The sequence below is a fragment of the Trachinotus anak genome, unplaced genomic scaffold (assembly GCF_046630095.1).
Source record: "Trachinotus anak isolate AG129_WGS33_773 ecotype Australia unplaced genomic scaffold, CSIRO_AGI_Tana_v1 ptg000002l, whole genome shotgun sequence".
Classification (NCBI taxonomy): Eukaryota; Metazoa; Chordata; class Actinopteri; order Carangiformes; family Carangidae; genus Trachinotus; species Trachinotus anak.
In genome coordinates this window covers 19,865,415-19,888,129 of record NW_027273853.1, presented here as the reverse complement: position 1 = coordinate 19,888,129, position 22,715 = coordinate 19,865,415, and the positions used below count along the sequence as shown (strand labels likewise).

General features: G+C 41.3%; 1 protein-coding gene across 1 annotated transcript in view; it reads right to left on the bottom strand.

The window, feature by feature from the left end:
• Window positions 1–3,901: 3,901 nt before the first annotated feature.
• Window positions 3,902–22,715, bottom strand: part of LOC139627512 (neural-cadherin-like) — a 54,312-nt gene continuing 35,498 nt past the window's right edge. The window contains exons 24-33 of the mRNA XM_071488318.1: window positions 22,289–22,416; window positions 22,004–22,131; window positions 19,980–20,103; window positions 18,286–18,469; window positions 17,832–17,998; window positions 15,230–15,494; window positions 14,369–14,552; window positions 11,905–12,152; window positions 5,560–5,714; window positions 3,902–4,944 (exon numbers count right to left, since the gene is read on the bottom strand). Of these exons, the coding sequence (XP_071344419.1) occupies window positions 4,378–4,944; window positions 5,560–5,714; window positions 11,905–12,152; window positions 14,369–14,552; window positions 15,230–15,494; window positions 17,832–17,998; window positions 18,286–18,469; window positions 19,980–20,103; window positions 22,004–22,131; window positions 22,289–22,416 (2,150 nt within the window). The 3' untranslated portion in view covers window positions 3,902–4,377. The remainder of the gene's footprint in view (window positions 4,945–5,559; window positions 5,715–11,904; window positions 12,153–14,368; window positions 14,553–15,229; window positions 15,495–17,831; window positions 17,999–18,285; window positions 18,470–19,979; window positions 20,104–22,003; window positions 22,132–22,288; window positions 22,417–22,715) is intronic.

Sequence of the window (22,715 nt, the reverse complement as noted above, 5' to 3'; positions counted from 1 at the left end):
CTTATTTGTTAACAGTAATATCCCACAGTGTGGTACTGATTTATTGATGTTAACATGCTGCATGTGACAAATTTAAGAACCGTGTCAGCCCATCTCTGACGAAAAACAGGTTTCTCTTACATCCATTTAGGAACAAAAGACTTTAAGCGAGGTGTAGCATAGTCGCTGCGTCTCCAGCTGTGCAGAGATCACTGCAGCTTTCACTCACCCTCCGAGAGCCCGGGCCTCAGCGGTGACCCCCTCCCATCAAACTTGACTGCTCGTGTCCTGTCTGCACGCCGAGTTGTCGTGTAGGCTGTGTCGCTCTGTCACAAGACATGTCCCACATTTGCAGCCGCCATCGCTGGCCAGCAGGATGAGAGCGACTGTCAGGAGAGCTGACATGCATGCCACTTTACTGGGCGACTGACAGAGGGGCACGCCACATTGTCACTTCTCCCAGATCTATTGCCTGAGGATAAACATGGACACACACACACACACGTTAATAACACAAGACCAAACAGAGCTGGAATCTCAGAGTAAATGACTGACAGCCTGACTGGATGACCGGCCGGCGCTGAGGAGGCTTGAGCTCTGTGTCACCCCTCATTCTTACAATCTCCAGCTGTCACATCAAACACTCTGCTCCTATGTTGCTCCTCCTCCAGACTCATCCCCACCACCACCTTCCTCCACCCACCACCCCCATCATCACCAATCCCCCCCCCCCACCTTCTTCACTGAGATCTCATCAGATATGTGTCCTGTAGTGAGAGAGGACTCAGTGTATCATCCATCCTCATAGTCCCTGAGTAAATATTGCCTCGTACTGTTGGCAAACTGTTGAATCTGTTGGGTTTGAAATGATTATCTAGGGAGCACAGACTCGATTTAAAGACTTTGTTCATTTCACGGCTTCAGGTTTGCAGGATCTGCAGTAAAAGCTATAAAGATTTGCATCAAAAGCCAACATTTAATGTCTTGGTAAGGTCCTAGGTGACAATGATCCTCCATCTATCCTAAGACTGCTTTTGCATAGATCTTCCAAGTCTCTAAACTCAAACATTTATTCAAGTACTTGAGCACAATTTTTGCATATATTGCTTACTTTACATTTCTAGTATTTGTATTTTGTACTTTTGTCAGACCAGGTATGAAAGCAAGGACATACACATTAATACACGACATACACGAACATAGATGCAACATACACAAACAACATACATACCCATTAAAAGTCAGTCACTGGAATGTGATCTTACAAAATCTTACAAAAACCTTGGGACAGTTATTGACACAAGGCAAACTGTGAGGCTGTGTGTAAGGGGGGAGGGTGGAGTGGGGGGGGGGCATCAGGGTTTGCTGTGTCTGAGGAAACTGTCCTATTTTCATATTGACTAGACCATGATGATCTTATTCTGCCGTGCTTTTGTTGAATTGATTTTATCTTTTTCTCTGGCGTCACGGTTTGGAAATCTATCTTTAAAGAGCAGGAATTCTCTCAAATTGTGAAATGGTCCAGTAAACTGAATGGTGAGTCAGAGCTTTACCCAGCATCCCTGTACACCAGACAGTTACAGCCGATAGCTGGCTCGATTTTAAATGATGACTCACTCACCCACTTTAAACAGTGAATTTCAGCTTCAGCTTTCTTCAAGATGAAGGTTCATAGTCCTAAAGTGCAACACAAAACAGTATAAAGAGAACTTTGTTCCAGCAGCCATCACTCATATGAATAAGTTGTAGTTATGCTGCATTGAAGCGGTGTTTAATTTATGTATGAAAAAACATTTTGTAAAAAGAAAAAAAAACATGTAAAATACAACACAGTGTTACAGATTAAACTTCTTGTGACCCTTTATAAAACAGTATCTAATTGCACCTCCACGTCATGTTTGAGATCTCTATGAGTTGTGAGCAGTTCCCCCAAAGAGATATTTCTTACATTTTTTTAAAATAAGAAGTAAATTATCCAATATTTCAGGAGGGGACCTGACTCCCTGAAACTGGGATAAACTACCAAACTGTATATGAAGTCATTACATGCTACAACTGTGAAATGCTACTTATGTATCAATGCTTCTGTAAAAGTCTAATAATGTTATATTTATTGCAAATATCAGTCGCATGGACTATTTTCTGCACTGAGTAGGCTGCATCAGTTAGTTTGAAATACACTGCGTTATTTTTACATTGTGGTATTGTTACTTTTATTTCCTGTCTGACATGTTACTCCTAAATCTAAAGTGTCCAGTTGGGTGGAGATATGGTGACTGTAAATGACAGAGCATATGATTTGCATCATTTTCATACTCATTGAATGATTCAGTGATGTTTGTCCACTTATTTCTTCAGCTTTTTACTTTTGCTCCTCACTGCACTTTGATCCTGTCTGCCACGCTGCTGCAGCTTTTGAACTCAAGACTTCCCTCTAGTGGCTGAAAGGTAAATTGCATCACTTGAAATACATAAATAACGACAGGATGTTTCTTATCTCATCCTCTGTTTATTCAGGGCAGTTTTGCTGAGAGCGGTGCTCTCTCTTTAAAGAACATCCTGCTCACAGTCCCATCTGGAACCGCGTCTGATCTGCTGCCAATGAGCTACGACACAGGAACAGTCGTGGGTTCGTACTCTTGCTCAGATTTGTAAAATTACAAAAATAGTTTCATAAACACTGTAGCTTCTCAACATGTATTAAGACAAAGACCCTGGAGATAGATGTGCATGCAACACCAGAGACCTATTTACAATTACATTTTTAACTCAAATTTTGATTGTATTATGTAACAAGCACATAAGTAGAAAATACTGCAGTAAGTGAAATATGCATTTTAAATTTTAAACTCATCATGCGTACAGCACTTGGATTTGTTTTTTTTTAAATTTCTTTTAAATAAATGTAATAACATTAGTGCTAAATTGTAATTCAAGATTCTAGAGATAACCATGAACTCATTCAAGTATCCTTCAATCCCGCTATGGGAGATTCCACTTGTGTGTGCCGCAGAGATAAACTGTTGATGTGAGGTAATGAGCGTTTGTTTGTATTAAATGTGGTTCTGGGAGCTTGCCAGTAGGTGGCAGTGTGGATTCACATAACACATTTACCACAGTGATGGCTGAACAGGACTGAATCACACATAATTTAGTAATAATTTTAACAACCACACAGAGACGCAGATGTGCTGCGGCATGAAAGCAGCGATGATCTCTGAGCTCACACTGAGATTTCATATGTACATTACACCGAGGCTCGTGAATAGGAAATATGCACAGCTCCTTAAAAAACCGACAGGGAGTTGAAACCATCCTCTTTGCCTCTCACATCTCTCAGCATGCTGCATTATGTAGGTGCATAGATGGACCGGATACAGACATCAAAACCATCAGCTGCATGCAGCAGCTCTGTTTTCTTCCCCAGCGGCTCGCTCCAGTGTCACAGCTGTTTAACTCCAGTAATGCTGGCCAATTAAGTATGGTGTAAGGCGGCCTGCTGGGACCTCCACACTTTGGAGTTCATGCTGGAGACTCCCAGACGCTCAGGTCAGGAGGCTACAGGCTCTGGACATGAATGATTAATCCTGAAATTGACTTTGTTCCTTTCATCAGAGCTTTGTTGTTTGTCATAGTTAGTTGAATAAGACAAGAACAGCTGTTGCAGTTTATTTCCTGGTCATGAATCTTTCCATTCTAATCACTACCAGGAATAAAGGAAGAAAAAATAAACTGGAAATACACGGATGGATTATTCATGTGGAGGTAATAAGAAAGACATCTTCCTTTACTTTGTGTCTGCTGACCAGAAAAAAACCCAGCCTGACCAACATTTGATGATGAAAGTCAGCTTGAACTTCAAAAAGGGGAGAATTGACAATCACTAATGTGAACTGGTGTTTGAACAAGATCAAACTCGAAATATTATCAAAGATATTCATTTATTTAAAAGGAAATAGATAATACAAATGAAACAAAATCATTTTGTCACATAAACGATTTCATGAGTCATTAACGGCAAAAAGAATCCGGTCCGCTCACAGGAAACTCATTTGCCGTCTTGCAGACTTAACTCTTATGAGCTTTATGAAATGAGTAGTTTTGACACAGGGCGCTTCCAAAAAGTGCTTTCTGTGGAGTAAATACTATACAGTGCAATGCCAAGTAAACAATACATCACATCTGATCATTCATTGGTAAACATCTTTTATATCAAAGAAATAAGTGTTCGGGGTTTCATCAATACAGTACATTTATAGCAAACTTCACATAGACCCTGGGCAACCTCCCAGTCTCAGAGTATTTCACATCTAATTATCTCCCTTTGGAATTCCACCATCACTTTCTGATTAGTGATGCTTTTTTGCAACCCTCAGTTCAGTTTCTGTGAATGCAGCCTCACCCACTCTTCTCGCAGTTCAGCTGCCCTTTGCTCTCCTTCACTTTGTCTCTCTGGCCTTCCGGAGTCTTGGAGTCTCCTTTCAAATCACAAACCACAGCTCGGAGTGTTTTGAACCTGTCCAGCCGGTTGTTCTGGGCCCCCTGAAGCCTGACTTCTGAACCCTGAGATGCACTGAGGGAGCTGAGGGAGCGCACCGCTGCCAGGCCTCGCTCCTTTCTGGAGGGGCGGCGCGGTGTGGTCATGGTGCCGAGCTCCCCCGGGTGCTCCATGTCCCTGATGACCTCACACAGGTAGCGGGCCAAGTCCTGGCTGGAGAAGGAGAGGGTTTTCTGGGAGCGGCGGAAGGTCAGAGGGGACGGCAGGGTTTCTGTCTCTGAGGGGGGGATGGCCAGACGCAGGGCGATTGCTGCACTGCCATTCCCATTAGACACCCCCTTCTTGTTGTTGTCCTGGGGAAGCTTACTCTGCGGGTAGGAGATGATGCTGTGTGGATAGCTGTAGCGGAGTGACTGCGCCGGGCTGGGCTGGAGGGAGCGCTGCAGCTCCACCATATTAAAGGCATTCTGAGAGACCAGCAGAGAGAAGAAAACACACAGAAGAGAAGAAAAGAGATGTTTCTTTAGTTCCAGTGTAATCTTTTTATGGATCCAAGAGATAATGAAAAGTAACACTGCCACATGACACCAATCTGTGCTCGGAGCAGTGTAGCACAGCTAATGCATCTGCTAGCAAATGAACTTGTTCCCCAGACTAAGACGAAGATCCACCATGTAGGAAGAGATGTTAGCAACAACAGCTCCATTGATTAGCCAAGTAATTAATTATCTGATTACAGAGGAGGGGGGGGGGGGGGGGGGGGGGGGGGGGGGGGGGGCTGTTATTACCAGCACTATTAAAACAGAGGCATTAACAGCTATTGGTGTCTACTTGCCTAATTTCAGCTAATTGATTCACATTCATAGATCTCCAGGGAAATGATATTTGGTTTTCCAACAAACATTGGTGTCGATATTATGTTAGTTTAGTTTCTGCCCCTTACTTGTATTTTTTATCCTTTTAAAAAAAAGTCCTAAAAATATTGGGTGATGTCATTTAAAATACACAGCCATAGAAATGAGAACTTTAGAAGCGCCGTTATTGTGTCTGCCTGTCTAAATATCAGCTGTGTGTGTGTTTACCTGGTCCTGCTCCCCTCCACCTTCCTCGTCGTAGTTGAGCACATTTTCTCGGATGTCCTCCCACTCGCCGTGGTGCGCTGACACATGGTACACACCCTCCTTCAGGCCCTTGTGTCTCCTCCAGCAGGAGTAGAGAAACAGGCCCAGCATCAACACTGAGGGGTGCCAGAGAGCAGGTTAACACAGCAGGAGCCCTCGCACGTAATTACAATTGAGATTCTGAGCAGAAAAAAACACATCTATGGGTGTAAATGAAATTGACTATGCGAGCGGAAAGTGATGATATGACACTGAAAAACTAGTAAATATCACACTGTCAATGTGAATATATGTATTTTTCATCAAATGCAATATAACAGTCAGCATGCTTCTGAATGGAAAGGCAGTGCAGCCTGATATTTGACTCTAAATGGATTTTCCATCACACTGATTTGTCCTGTACAACCTATTAACTGCACCGACTGTACAGTTAAGACATACTAATGGAACACACGTGGAAACAGAGGCACCACCTTTCCACCTATTCCCTTTGATGTCTCCTGTCTTATCAAAGACCACAGTTCCTTGGAAACCTATTACCTGAATTTGTACTCCTCCCAACTTAAACTCAAAGCCTCAGTGGCTCGGGCTGAACGTCGAGAGGAATGCTGGGGGAACCGAGCAGGAAAGGTCCCACAGCATACACATCAATCACAGCTATTGTGTGCTGAATTATACAACACGCCGGACTGACCTTTAAAGTCCATTAATCTCAACCAGTATTTTTCTCCCATCTGCCATCCCTCTCTTTTCCTCCTCCTTGCTATCTGTTTTTACAAGTTCAGACTGATTCTCGTTCTTTTTTATCTCTGTAACTCTTTTTTTTTTGTCTATATGTTGGAATTTCCTTCTGTCTTTTCCCTTGTCTTCCTCACTCATTAAATCTCTCACTGTTCCTATTTTTCAGTCCCTCTCTGGCCTCTGTACGGCCTCTGCTTTTATCTCTCACACTTGATGGGATCCATTTCAACTAGAGTAGTTTATATGGTGCGTGTTAAGTATCGGTTTAATTGGAAATCTTCTGAGGAATGCAGGGTAATCACATTAGTCTGGATTTTTAAAGTAATTGCTTCGAAAGAGAACAATGCACCAACAGCTCTATGGGGTCACACTAACAGGCAGGTACTCATAAACAAAGACAGAAAAACAACTCCCTGAGAGCTACTCCCTGCTTAAAAAAATGTTATCTCAATTAAAAATCATCATCTCTATATATTCACTGCCTGGATCGTCTTTTAACACCTGAGCTGCTTTTCAATTTCTATGCTGCTCTCATATCAGACAGAAACAAAGAGATTGTAGGCTTCCCCCTTTGCTCCTCAACCGGCAGTCCTCAGTATGGGGTGGTGGGGAGAACGGTATTGATCAGCTGACCCAGCTCCCTCACCACTGCGTCCAGAGTGCCCTCGCAGAAAACACCAGAATCTCAATGAGGCCCGGCACCAACCAGACGCCGGCCCTCCTCCTCGCCTCCAGAATTACCTGCTGCCCGCAGGCCTGCACTCACCTCAACCCTCAGCATCACCTGAACTGATATTAAACACATCTCTATAGGGGAGGAGTTCAATAGAAAACCACTCCACATACACACACACACACAATTAAGCACAGGCGAACACACACTTGCTACAACACCTGCAGCCACTACTGCCTAGAGTTTTGTGTGTGTGTGTGTGTGTGTGTGTATGTGCAGCTACATTCCAGTGAGATCAATATCAACCACGGCAGAGAACAAACCTCACAGTCATTCATTAATCCATAATGCTGCTGCCTCTTTGCCCTCTAACCGTAACTATGAACAGGGTATTATGATGTTAGCCTGGACTGGACTGTGCATTATGAATGAGCGTCAAGTAAACAACACCAGCTTGATCAAAACACTTAACCGTATCACTGCAGCTCCAGCCTGAGCTTAATGAAAAAAAAATAAATAAATGAGACAGATGAAACGTCAAGGGAAGGTTTGGGAGAAAGGAAAACTGACGAAGGAGCAGGAGGAAATGAGACAGGTGAGAGATGGGGAAGAGTTGAAAAAATCATTTATTTATGAATCACTCAGGGAATAAAAAGAACAGGCACTTTACATGATCGCCTGGCATCCAGAAGCCCATATGGGAAGCTAATTTCTTCCATTCTTCAAAAAGCGAATGTCAGATTTGATGCTGAACTAATGAGGCTTGGTCAGATATCAGCTCATCTGGCTCAGTCAATAGCTCACGCTGAACTCACATTCAAGCCGGCCTGTGATGGCTTATGTAAAACTTAATAATGGATGATCGTTTTAACTTTTAATGCATGTTGAGGCAGAGTAAGAGTCCCCCTTTAATTTAGCGCCCAGCAGCCAGCAGTCTTGCTTTTTGCAGTGTACAGAGTGTGAGTGTGTACTTATGGTAGAGGTTCCTGTGGTGATGGGGGTTATCACTGAACAACTGCATACTGTAAAACCAGATGTTCATTAAACCTAAACCACTGAACTCATTTTATGTCCACATTCAGGACTGTCGGTCATATTCCCTCATGGTCAACCTGGATGTTATTTTAGCTTTAAGTTTGAGAAGGAGATTTATTCCGATTATTTTATTCAAATAGAAGGTGCAGAAATGGAGAGCCACCAAAGAGCACTCCAGTGAATGTGAATTATAATGTAGGACAGTGTGTGATTCTTGTTGAGGTGAGAAGTTTGAGCCCTGAATATAAATGCCTGATCAGCAACAGTGGGAAAGCTACTTCAAATGGGCCGCACTGTCTTTTAGTTAGTATGCAAGCAACACCTGAATTTTCATGAATGATGCCAAGGCAACACTTTATCATCTTTGAATTCATTATCAAATATTGAAGACCGCTTTATATGTTTCACTCTCAAGTGTCAGAATAACTGATGTCCCAATACTAGCCACATGCCCTGGAGGGAATGTTGAGTCAGTTATAAAGGCAGGGACAGTGTATTGAATCGCCCAAGCGTTTTATAAGCCTGTCTCTGACAGAAAGACTCATAAACAGCGATGTGGCCCTACAGAGGGTAGTGAGTGCAACACCATGCAAGCCACTCACACACATGCACACACGCACTTGTCCTTCTGTCCTTGTGAGGACAGGAAAAATCACATTTCCTCAGCTACAATCCCTGAAACTAACACAATTAAACCATTTCTTTCCTGAGCCTTAACAATTAATTAAAGGGATAGCTCATATTTTTGACACAGGAGTGGTGTCTCGTGTAGCCACATCAATGCATACACATTTAAGAGGCCCTGGTGGCAGCAGATGTTTGGTTCATATTGAATCTTTATCCTATTAGATCTTAACACAGGTTGTAACACCATCAACCCTGCCACTTTATTGACTGGTTACACAAGTGGGCCGGCGTCATCAGCACTGACCAGGTTCAAGTGTAGCTTAACTAAGCGGAAACACTTAGTTGATTAATCAACCAACAGAAAAATGAATCAACAACTATTCTGATAACCGATTAATCATTTTTGCCTAAACACCAAATGTGAGGATTTGGAGGTCTCCTCACTATTTTATCATTGTAAGCTGAATATTTTTGGGCTTTGGGCTGTTGATCAGAAACACTTTGAAAATCTCAACCAAGACTTTGGAAAATTGATATAAATTAAAATCTTATAGATTAAATGATTAATGGAGAAAATAAGGATTATTCAATCATCAAATATAGTCGTTAGTTGCAAACATAGTCGAGTCGTATTTTTTTACACAGAATTTTCATCAGTTCAAATTTCTTCACCTGAAAATATCACTTGTAGTGTTTCGACTTTTAGGCTCTAAAATGGAATGTATCAAGACTTTCTCCACCTAAACAAAAGTAAGGCAGACTAATTTTGGAGAAATACATCCAAAATCCAAAACATTTTTAAACCACTAGATACTTGAAAAAGGTCATCAATGTATTCATACCTCCTCGCTTAAATAACACTATGCACCCAGGCATCGGTCATAAAACTTCAAAATTCAGCAGCAGGGATCTCAACAGGCACGAAGAAGAGACCACATAACCCTCATCTTATACTTATTGATTTTAAGATTCTACTCCTCACCTACAAAGCAATCAATGGTCGGGCTCTGGAGTACATTTCTGAACATATGACCTCTTATATGTCAGAGTGCAGCCTCAGATCATCCGATAAGTCAAAATCTTCAAAGGGAGACTTTTTTTCAGTGAAGGCCCTCAAACTCCCACACTTAAGGTTAACTTATCAGTTTTTACTTTAAAATATCTTTTAAAAATGTCCATTCTAATATGCTATTCTTGTCATACATGATTTTGTGAACCGCTTTGTATGCTTATCACTGTCTTACTCTTGTGTTATTATTTATCACAGTTTGAATTTACTGCTGACTTTGCCTACAAATAAGGACTACAATCCTCTCACCTGACTGTGAATTGTGCTGACTGCACACTGTGCTATAGCTGTGAATGTGCAGTGAGACTGCGGTTAGTGTAAAATTTTAGTCACATAATATTGTTTTATTTTTTTCAAATACCTCACCAAACCAAATGTCTGAGGAAGCACTGACCAGAGCTCACAACCACAGCCTCAGATAAATGTAATGTCCCAGATGTAATGTGAATAATTTAAGAAGCTATTAAATATATCACAGATTTTGTTACTCCTGGATTTGTATTACATTACAGTCATTCAGAGGAAGTTATTTTTCTAGCAAAAAAGTTCACTGTTTCACTTCTAAAAGTTACATTACAAAGGCATTTATGATCAAAGGTCACTAATTAGATTAATTTGAAGTTTTCACACTAATTGAAGGATTATATGATCAATTATGGGAACCACTTATGCTCATTAAAGCCTTCCAAGAACCCCTGAATTACCTCAAACATGCATGGTTACCAAACTCAAAAACCTTGCTCAAGCTCAAGTTGATTAAGTCTTGAAATTTGACAATTTGAAAATGCAGTGCACATGAAAGCAGTGTGTGTAATTTAAAAATTGTGAATTTTTTTTTTCTTTTATAGGAAAAATTCAAACCATTTAACACAAACAGAACCACCTCCACATGGGGTGCTTTTAGTTTGAAGTCACAGTCCTCTGTGGGCAGCCAGCAGTGGGTATTTTTCCCATCAGAGGATGTAAACAGCACACTGGGACATCATTTTTTTTAGAGCAATCATGCTTTCAAAGCTTAAAATGCACAATGAACAAAACTGTTTCTCCAAACTGAAAGTTCTGCGAGGAGACACGGCAGGTGCGGTTCTGCTGCTGAGTTGTTCAAATGCTTTTGCATCTTGTATGTTGGCACAAAATGTTCTAAATGAGCCTGTTTGCTACTTCTTTTTTTCTTACATCCTGCTCAATGCCAGGTACTGACCACAGGAATCCTGGCCCATGTATTTCCATATCTCTAATACTATTAATATTACACTGTCAAATATAAACTATCCTAACTATCCCATTAACCCACAATCCCTTGATTATTACAGATTTTAACTCCATTTAAAGTGATTTTAAAAAATATAGTTTATCACAGGCATTATACTAAATACAACCCTCAGTTAGGATTAAGCTCAAATAAATTTGGTCCCTATATTTGGAGGTTTTTCCTTGTTTATGGTTCCAAGCACTGTACATAAAATTAAAGTGCACAATATGGAGACATTTAGGTCGACTTAGGAAAATAGAATGTGTACACAGAAGAGTGGAAGGATAGGTAAAAAAGACATCAAGGGAGTAAAATGAGCGGATAGTGGGATATAAAATAAGTTGGACAGATAAAAGTAAGGCTGAGAGTGAAACTGACTTCTGAAGGCAGAGCATAACATTGGAAAAGACAGAGGACACAGAAGTGATGAAAAATATCGAAAAGAAAAAAAAAAAAAAGAAGAAATTCCACAACTCTGTGGGTACTTCCACAGCTTCCCTGGGAATCACAAGTTAAAGTGATCACTGTTTTCCTGCATGCTTCTCTTCCAGTGCATTTATGTTTGGTGGAAACATGAAACCCACCGCGTGGAAAAAATCCCATCCTGGCACAACTCAAGAGATCAATACAGCTACAAGATATGTGTATGAATAGATTTCACAGAACCAAACAGGGGTGAAAAACAAATAAAACAGTGGATGTTACAGATAACACCACACATAATGCAAGAATTATACCATGAAGATGACAACAAACAAAAATAAAAATACAACATGATGAAAGCCAGTGTATTAAGTATGAAAAAAAAAGAAACTTGCAGACAAAAACAAACAAAAAAAAAAAAGCATGAGAAAAGATGATGACACTGTTGTTACCACAGGTAGAAGAGGACGTAGTCCACATAGCTACCTAGAAAGGCCATAACACAGATGCTGATAGCGAACATGGAGCTGAGGCTGAGGCTGGTGCTGTCTTCGTGGAACATGGCGAGCGTCACCTCGCAGTGGTGGCCCCGGTAGCCCTCGCTGCAGTGGCACGAGTAGCGGGACGGAGAGTGAGCCACACAGGTGCCGTGGCGACATGGGCGGCTGGCACACAGCGTATAGACACAGACTTTTCCCAAGGAGCTCTCTTTGGTCAGGTGGCCTGGAGGGCACCTGTGCAGAGAAGAGATGGCAGTGTAAAGCAAAGACAAGAGACACCTGGGATGCTGTCAGATGAAAGGAAGGCTGAATTTTACACAGCTCTGAAACCTACGCTGACAGTGTAAAAATAAATCCCTCAGGAGTTACACCTCTTATATCAGATTCAAAGATGGGCTCTTTGAAGGTTACAGAGTGTCGACTGTACTGCAGGAAAAAACATAGAGAAACCAAGAAGCTAAGATTGGCTTTGCAGTACTGGTCCCTCAGTATATTTGTACAAAATATCCCCTGAATATCATTCACCCCTGCCCTATGCTTCTCCCAGTGCTTTTGTATCCTGAGGCTGTGCTGCAATCATAGAATGTGGATATCCAGCCGCAGTGAAAAGTTCCACACTGGTTCAGAGTCTTGAAATCACAGCCAGGAGAGTTAGTGGCCATGTCGAGTTTAAAGGGGCAGCTGAGACTCTGACAGTCTCTGCTGTTACACACCATCCTGTAAGGTTGACACACTGTTAGACACACAATATAACTGAGCTGAACTCAACCTAGCTGCCATCTGGTGGACACTTTGATTTCAGGGGTGCTGCAGGAAACTCATCAGAGCATGAAAAACCCTCAGATGCACAGACTGTGTATGCTATGCAAGTAGTGTATGATGTCCAAAAAATAATTCACATTCCATTTTCATCTTCCTGTGCATCCTTTTTATGCTTGTATATGCATGTGTGTGTATGTGCTGTAATGCTTTCATGATACAGGGTGGATAAAAACAACTTTTGGTCCCACCTTCCCATAAGGCACTCATTCCAAGGGGTCATTCAACAATACAAGGTACAAGTTGTAATTGTCTGTAAATCATAAAGATCCATGAGTTTCTCACTTTCTAATGAGCCATCAGCAAATGTTACTGAGTCATATGCAATAACATTTGTAATAAGACATTTATAAAGAGTCTACCTGAAGCTGAACAGACAAACCAAGAATCATTTCAAAGGAGGATAAGGTACCAATCGAAACTAGTTTTCACAACCTAGTGAAAATGATTTCTTTTTAATGGCTTATAACTGACGCAAAAATCATTAGTAAATGATTTGTTAACTCTCAATAAAATCACTATTTACAGCACAAATTAAATACGTTTTTAAGAAGTGGTACCGACCTATTTAAAAAAGCAATTTCCTGCAATCACTTTGGGAAGTGGAAAGTTGTGAAAACAGCACTGACTTATCATCACCTTTTAAGATGATACTTTCTAATGTGTTAGCTTAATTACACATCCAGCAGCTACAGAGCAACATTATCATTGATTTGGAGTTGTGTTTTTGGTCACCCGCTGAACGTAAAAAGCTTTGGGTCTGGTCTCTCCTGAGGGACATATCTGGCTCTTTAGCTGCTAAATGCCCCACTTCATTAACCGGCCAGACAACTGTTTGTCTGCTGTTTGGTGCTGGTGCACGTAGTGTACAACAGGTTTTTAGAGCTTTTTCACTAAAAACAGCAACAGCTGTGTCCAAAAACAGCAGTAAAAGCAAAGTAAAGCTGCAGCTAAACAATGAGCTGAAAGTCACTATAAAGCTCCATAAAACCAAAGACAGCTGCAGATTCCGGTGATAACTCTCTATAGATTCATCACAGCACACTATGATCTATATATCTATATCTATCTATGTATATTAGCCATGTAAAAAAAAAGCAATCTATGGTATGAAATGACATCTGTTATTATTCGTATTCTTAGTATCATTATTCTTATTATCATTATGGTAGCATGGTTCTCCATCATCATGTTTCAGGCATTTTTTTTAGCCCTGACGTATGATATAATTGGGCCACTGCAGCAATTTGGTCATATATGATTTGTATTCATTGGATCTTTTTTTCTTGTCTCACGTTGCTTTGAAAACTCGTACATCTAAGCGCTGATTGCCAGACCTTTTTATAGCTGACAAATGATGATACATAGCATTCAGCCTAATGTCACCTACCTTGTAGGGGTTTCGGTTTTCAGTCTACCCCCTGTAATAACTTCATACAGTGCAGGTGTGTGGTTCCTCACATCATTTGTTCATATAATTTGCAAGTTGAGTCACTAATTTTATCATAAGCAAGGCTGTGGTATGCTGCCCTTGTTTCTGAATGTATGCGTGCAAATATGTACAGAATGTGCCTGCATCCTCTAAGGCCTCATTAGCATCCTGGGTTATTTCTTCTGTATATTTACAGCACCTGCACTCATGGTGTCTCCAGAGGTCCACGCAGACCAAGGGTGGAGAGCAGTGATGTTTCCTGCAGGCTTCTGAAGAGCAGCCGACAGAGACGCCCTGCGAGGTGACCACCTGCAGTCCCTCTGAAAACTGCTCTCTATCCAGGGGGATGGAGTGGCTGTTAAACCTTACATCTCGCAAACAGCCTGGTGGAAATGGAGGAAAAAAAGGAGGAGGGGAGGAGAAATAAGTTTCCGGGTTTTACAATGCAAAAAGACACACTAAAACACCAGTCCTCGGGCGAAATCCTTTATGGACTCACATTTACACCACGGTAGGGGTGGAAACTCAAATACACAGACGCACATGCACTGACACATATAAACTGACTCACTGACACACCTGCAGACCAACATACACGTTCACGCACACAAACACACAAACAGCCTGGGGCTAAGCTGTCAGCATGGACTTCTTTTTTTGCAGGATATTTTCTCTGCTGGTTAGTTCGCTCACTCTGTGGGAAGCATGGGGTCTAACACATCATTTAAATACAGATCAGAGTCACTGACTCACTCTCTCTCATCTGCTTGAAACTTAGGGATCAAAATACCTTTGGGCCAGGTTGTGATGTGCAGGAGCACCAGTTCAGTGGCAAAGATGAAACTGAATCTTTTATGTGCCCATTAATTTTAAGATATATACAAGTGCGTTCCTTTGGGTATGTGTTTGCTAATTAATCAATTTATAAATTAGCTTGTTAATTAATTCATCAATTATCAGTTGACTTTTCCTAACATCTAACTAGTCATCCATTCACTCATTTATCTTAATATACATCCATTCAGCCACATTCTTTCAAAATAGATAAGTAGCCACCCACCAAGGAAGCTCCGGTTGTGTCCTGAGGGAAATGAGTTTCCAATCATCACCACCGAGGGGTCAATAATGATTTCCTGACTCCGCCCAGGCGAGGCTGTGACCTCTCGACGTCCTCCCCCTCCGTCCAGGCGCAGGGTGAACTCTCTGCCATACCGGTCCAATTCCACCTCATGCCACTCTCCATCATCGATGCGATGGTAGGGTAGTGTGATATTGTAGTCACCATCACCAAGGTTGTAGAGAACAGCCAGGAGGCCCTGAATAACCTGAGATACACAGCAGTGCTTCACTGATTTGTACATTCAAACAGAGGAAGCGTGAAAAAAGATACTGTGATCTTTTGCACTACTGCATTGCTGTAAAACAAACTGGCCTGTTATGTCATTAGCTGCTTTAACAGTGTTGTGCTAGTGTGGATTTCAAGGCTTGGATTAGTTGTGGGCTGACACATATTCTGAAGTGACAGACCTGGGCTTCTGCCATACTGTGCTGTGGTGATGGGAAAAAAACAGATCTCAGGCAGAACAACATTATGAGAAGTAGGCCAGATCCTGTGGTGAGGAAAAAGGAAGCAAAGGTTGGGCCAAGGAAGGACTGTGAACTTTAACTACCCACAGAAGATGCTCTGCGGTGTGAACCTGGCAGGGAAATGGCATTAAAATTTCAGTGGTAAAAATTAATTCAGCAATTTTGCAGCCGTGAGTCTTTGCAGCGCTGGTGCGTACGCATCATTGCATGGCAAAAGCCAAAGTCATCCCGAAGGGAAGGTATACAAGAAACAACAATTATCTTCAGCAGTTAAGGATGAGTGAACACAATGGACTCAACCAATGAGGGGCTCCAATAACTGCAGCTTGTACATGTCCAAAGCTTAATTGGAAACAGTGGGGCAAGATAATTCACATTCAACCCAGCCTGCATTAACTATTGCTCCCTCAGCATGAAGGTCTCAAATGTCCCCACTGGACACACACACTGTAAAAGCTGACTGTGCTCTTCCCACTGCCTCATCTTCCCCTCAAGTCCACAACAAAAATGAGCAAAGGACAAAGGACTCAATCAATACTCAGGAAAAAATCTGATTATATAAATTTTCTGCAGCGCCCCCAGAGATGTTTGCAATCACCATTAAGCACAAAATGTTCAAGTGAATTTCTAAAGTCTGAATTATATAGAACTATAGAACTTTTCAAACTGAAATCATATTTGATGAAATTTAAAAATAAAAATGAAAGACTTTTTTGAGTTTTACTGTACTTGGTTGGTGATCTCTGACAAAGCATTGCAGCAGTGACTCCCGAAAAACTCCTTCATGGACTGCATTAGATAAATGTTTTCTTTACAGAAACACCATACTCCTCAGAGAGCTGAATGCTGTTTATACCCGGATGGCCCCTCGTAACCTTTGTGTGAAAGTGTGGTTATTTATTCAGTGTGCACTCTATCCCATATCTACCCTCAAGAAAAAAAGGGGAGGGGGACCGCCCTTTAAATTAGGGCCTGTTGTGGGCAAACACACCAGGCTTTTGCTCAACTGCTTCTAAGAGCTTTGAGACAACCAGGCTGAAAATGCTTCAGCGTGTTGCCGCAGACAGACATCAGATGTTTTATACAGTTCAACAATTCAGCTCCAGAGAGGGTTTCACAGAGAGGGCCTTCATAGCCCGCATACAGTAAAGGCTACAGCCTTTTCCTTTTCCCGTCACTGTGGACTGCAATAGGGGAAGAGGACGAAAGGAGGAGAAAATGTTGTTTTTCCTCATGTTGTGTAAAGACCCAAAGAAACACAAGAGACGAGGCTGACGCTTGAAACAATCCTGTCTAACAAATAACAAGCACAGGTGCAAAGTCAATATGTTTTCAAAGACAGACCAGTGGTGTGGAATACACCGCAACGGAAACAGGTTCACTGCAAACACCTGACCTGCGAGTTAGCCAGAAGTAACAGTCCGAACAGAGCCATTTACTTCCAGCTGCTGTTCACATTCGGCCTGTCAGTCAGTGAGATGAAAGGCTTTGACAAGAACCACTGGCTTCATATCTACTCAGGAATGTGTGAGGCAGGAGCAGTATGCTCATATGAAGGTTTGGCAAAGTGAAGTAGACTTGTCTCCTGAAGAAACGCACTGCGTGAGCACCGCTCCGCCCCAGCTGTGGCAAAGCGAGCAGCATGACTTTGAGCTCACCACTTGAAGCAAGCTGTTTCAAAACCCTCAAGTACAGAGCAGGAGATCTGACCTTCGCTTAAGAGTACTCTGCCCTCGAAATTACAGTGCACACATTTGCTGCCCTGCCATACTGAATTGTGTCTTGAAACATTAACCAGAGACGGAAATAACCTTGAATAAAGCAGGCTTAATTTTTTTAAATAGCAGCCACTCAGTATCCTGCAGACTAACTGAAAGACCTTGTTGAGAACATACATATGTCACTCACAAGCCCCCTCAGTATCCACCCATATGTCTCCAACCCTGATATTATTCACTCTCTGCCTGACAGGCATTTGTAGCAATCATTGTCCAGGCCCTAATCATCATTTTAAGCCTTGCAAAAAAAACAGTCAGGGCTGTCAAGGTGGAGGGGACTGACCAGCCATGACTCACCTCTAAACGTAGGTATTCATTTTGCTCCTGGGAGAGCAGACTGAGGATGACACCGGCGGCAGCACGTGTCCGGATCCCAACCTGGACTCTTGTCTGTCGCGCAGGCAGGGACCACGAGAGCTGGAACTGAATGTGGCTCCGGCCGTCGAAGGAGAACTCTGGAGCCACTTGTCAATCAAAAACACACAAGGCAGACTTGTTCAATTAATTCAGCTGTCATGTGGGAAATACATGAGCATATCACAGCGAGGGCGTGCTGTTCTGCCAAAGCACTTTATGTAAGGCGAGGTTATCTTCCTACGGCAGCAAAGTGACATTTTGGAACGCAGAATTTCCCACGTCACCTATTTGGTCTGTACACTCTGTGAAGCTTAAAATCCCTTGCTCCTCAGAGATCACACTGTACTTTCTCTCAAAATCTCACGGTCAATTAAAAGCTACTTTATATGCTCACCCTGGTCACACAGTGGCCCTGTAAACCCTGGTTCACACAGGCAGCTGTAGGAGCCCCACTTGCTCTGGCAGTGACCCCTCTTGCCACAGGAGGGAAGCTGCTCCATGTTGGTGCATTGGTCATCAATAAGAGAGCAGCCCAGCACAGTGCTGGAAGATTCAGCTGGGGAACCAAGGTCATAAAGCTGAATGAAAGAAGCATAAGAGAAAAATATGATTGCGTCTTTGCAATCATAGTAGATGAGTGAAAGCAAATTTAATTACAGACTGAAAATTGTATCTTATCATTAAATGCAAGATATTGTAAATTAATAGTTTAATGATATATTGCATCTTGATTTCTCTTTTCTGAAAACCACTATTTTTCTAAGAACATCTTCATTTTTAAGATGAGAATAAAATCAATTTTCACTGGTCCCTCTCAGTGTGAGCGTGAAAGAGAAGTGCAAAATAAGTGATGTAACCTCAACAAACTGGAAAAATGTGCATCTACTACACACCATAAGAGTGGAAAACAAATAATACCAAATACATCAGTAAGTCTTGTGTCTGCAGACAGTATTTCTAGCAGTAATACAGCACTCATGACAGCAAGAACAAAAGTGTGTTTTTGTGTCTGTTTTGTGCAAAGATAACAGTGCGGAGTGTTACACACAAGTTGCACAAGTACAATTACAGATGTACTGTATCTCAGTGCAATTTAGCGATATTTGTACTGCACTTGAGTATTTCCATTTTATGCTGCTCTCTGCTTTTAATCCATTACATCTCAGAAAGGCAAATATTGTACTTTTTTCATCAATGGATTTTGTAACCCCTGCTAGTATTGTTTGACTTCTATATAAATGATGTACATAGGAAATATACTGTTGCCATGGAATCAGTGCATGGAGACGTACATACACGAAAACATGCTCACAGTACACATTCCTGCCAATGGCTTTACTTTATTCCCCTGATTCATATGGCGGTAATGGACCAAGAAACAAAGCAATGCACCGACAACATGCAGGGAGGGAGACGGCTATCAAGTAAACATGGATGTAAACAGTGCAGGTTTCAAAATCTGGCTTTGCAAAGGTTTTATGGGGAAGGAAATTCCCTCAACACATTTGACTGGATATGCACAACGCATTATGTTGAAAATCACCAAAAGTAAACAGAAACTTGGTTTACAAGAAATACCCACAGGGCATCTTTAAGGACAGTTGTAAATGTAGGGACATAATATCATCATGTAACAGGATTTTTTTGTCATGCTATTACTGCCTTCACTTAACTTAATCTGACTGCTTCTTCCACCAGTGTCCTTTTTTATAAACATCTGGGCTCAAGTAAATACTGTACATCAGCAATAAAAGGTAGAAGAATGTGGATGAAATAATTCCACTTGACAAACTCCTTGTAGCTACATGTTGACTGCAGAGACACAGACAGACATAGTGAGAGGGAATTTGACCAGAAGCAAAAGGGAAAAGCCAGAGACATCAGCATTTGTGAGGATTTCTAGTGTAGCCTTGAGGCTAAATTTACATTCCTATTGAAGTGAAGTCCTTCAGCACCTGTGTGGTCCTTCAGCTGAACAGGTAAAGAATAAAGGGATAGAACAGAGAAATCTATTCATCTATAACCAGTCTCATAAATAACCCTCACGGATATGTGTATGTGGTAAACTCTGCATGCGCCATACTTTACCTTGCTATCCACAAGGAGATTCCTTATACATCCATTATAGTGTTTGTGCTGCAGCTGTGGGTATTCATATGATATATTCCTACTGACTCCCCCGAGCTGCAATACATGACTTCCATTCAGAAACCTGGGAATGAAAAAGCAACTCTAAATGTACGAGTAAACAGAGAAGAAGAATGTGAGCAGAAGAAAAACGAAACAGGCACCATGTAAAGATCTCATGGTTACAATTCAAAACACAAGGATCAATACAAAGAAACACAGAATGCAAGCCGTGTACCGCACATACACGCCATATAAGCTGTCAAGGTTAAAATTCAGGGTTTCATTCTTTGGTTGCTGAGGCTGTCATCACTAGTACTGCTCTCTGACAAACAATATGACATCTTATTCTTGTTCTTTTTCCCTTATTTTTGAAAACATATGCATGACGCGTTTGCCCCAAAAAATCAAAACATAAACTGACTCAGCACAGTAACTCTGCTATTTTCAAAATTTAAACTGGCTACACAAAGGAGAAGAAACCCTTTCATTGTAAGCCTAGCTTTTAATGCTATAACAATTTGTATTACCTATTATGTAGAAACTGAAGCAGTTATCCAGTCTGGGGGACAGACAGTGAAAAAGTTGTCCAAGGTTCTTAAAATTTAGAAGGTATTAAAATGAATAGCAGTGGTACATTTTCAACCTTCGTAAACTTAATTACACAACAAAAACAATGAGCACAGCGGCAGGCCGAGCTCACGATGGGGGAAAACAAACTCAGCTGTGGCAAAGCAAAATCCGGCTATTTTCAAAGACATGGTCAGAAAGGTTAGCTGGTATTTTAAGGATTATACCAGAGGACTTCATCAACAGTTTCTTCCCTCCAGAGAGAACAGCCTGATATTGAACACTGTGAGCCTAAAACAGTCTGAGCCACTACCTGATTAGATTCTGATAAATGATGCAGTTTGTACATAAACACCATTTTAGATACTGTTTCCTTAACTACCTATAAGACTAGGTCCCATTCCTGTCCCCAACTAAGTGTTGCCAGTTGCTAGGACAAACTGTATATATCTATAAAACTGTGTCATTTAAATGTTAAAATTAATTTTAAACCAAACCTAAATTGTGAGACTTTATTTCATCTTTCAGGTCCAATCAAACAATAAATGACTATGACTTTGCAGCTGATGTTGTTATGTCATTTCTGCATCATTAACATGAAAAAATATCCCAGTCCCTTAAACATTAGCTTCTGCAAATAGTACAACGATAACAATAACAACAATACATAACACAAGTAGTACAAGTAATACAACAAGTAGGTATTGCGTGTCAGCACATAATGAACAAAAATCAATATCCAGCTTCAACCTTTTACAACTAGAGTACAACAAACGAATCCTTTCATATCCATCCAATAAAGCTTGAGCTTGGTGTCTGAAAAAAGTGAGAACAACAAGCATTTGGAAACCTTAGAGTGGATGTGGGTCCTTACACAGTGTGTGTTAACATACTGTATATGAAAGAAGATCCTTTATTTACCATATTTAAATAGAGTATACCTTTGTCTGTAAGCAAATAAATAACTTTATTCTTCATTTTTACCGACTTGCAAACTGCTGCTGCTGTGACCGCTAATGCTCGGCTCTACAGAGGATTGTTTACCTCTGTGGGGGCATGGACCATCATCCCCATGGGCCTTGCTTGCCTTTAGTTTGAAAAACAGTGAACAGAAGAAAACCTCAGTAGATTAGTAGTTTGCAACTACAGGAAAACCCCAGAAGGATCTCTGGAGAATTTCTAAGCCCTTATTGTTGGTTACTTCAACCATAAATACAGGGGTTCTACAAAACAAATGTAGCCACATCAATTCCTTTATTTACATATATTTATATGTAAAAATACTATTTATTATTTATCTCATGATTTAGTGCTGGAGGCCTGCTTGTTAGCTCCCTTTAAGATTAAGAAGAGCCACTTGGTTTTCATACTGTTTAGTGTTAGTCAGACTTATTCTATTTAATTATTGATCTTACTTGTCCCTGTTGGGTGTGACCCCTCGGATTTCACAGGAGGAGCGGTCCTCTGTCATTGCCCATGAGTCCACGCCTTCTGTCTCCATGACAATTGCACTGGAACATCGATCGAGAGTGAAGCGCACTTCCTTTAAATTGGGAGAGAGAGGGAAGGGATCACTGCCGCATGTGTGGATATGTGAGTATACTGTAGCCAGGTGGGAATATATTCTTATATTCATACAGCCTCTTCATACACAAAGAGAGCAGCTTGTAAAGGCACGAGCATGAATATTCTTCTCTTACTTTACTGTTGCTCCTCACATCAAGCCGATGCCAGCGTCTGTCAGCCACCCCAACATTATTTGTTAATTGGAGTACCAGGGTCCCAGACCCGTGGTTAATTTTCAGACTGGGCGTCCCTCCAATCAACTCTGAGGAAAAGCGAGTTCAGAATTAACACTAGCTAATAAAGATCATTATTAGACCTCGTTGAAAATTTTGCAACCCTAAAAAGACAACTCTTACAGATTGTGGTGTAGAAAAACAACTTGCTTGCATAGACAAAATGTGTAAGCAAGGTCAAGAAAGAAAAAAACTTTGATGAAATGCATTGCAAAAAACAGGCAAGATGCAAATAACTAGTTTGTACAGGCATGGGAAAAAACCCAGGGGACATATGAAAGCATCTCACCTCAAAACAAACACACAATATGGAGAAAAAAAGAAGATG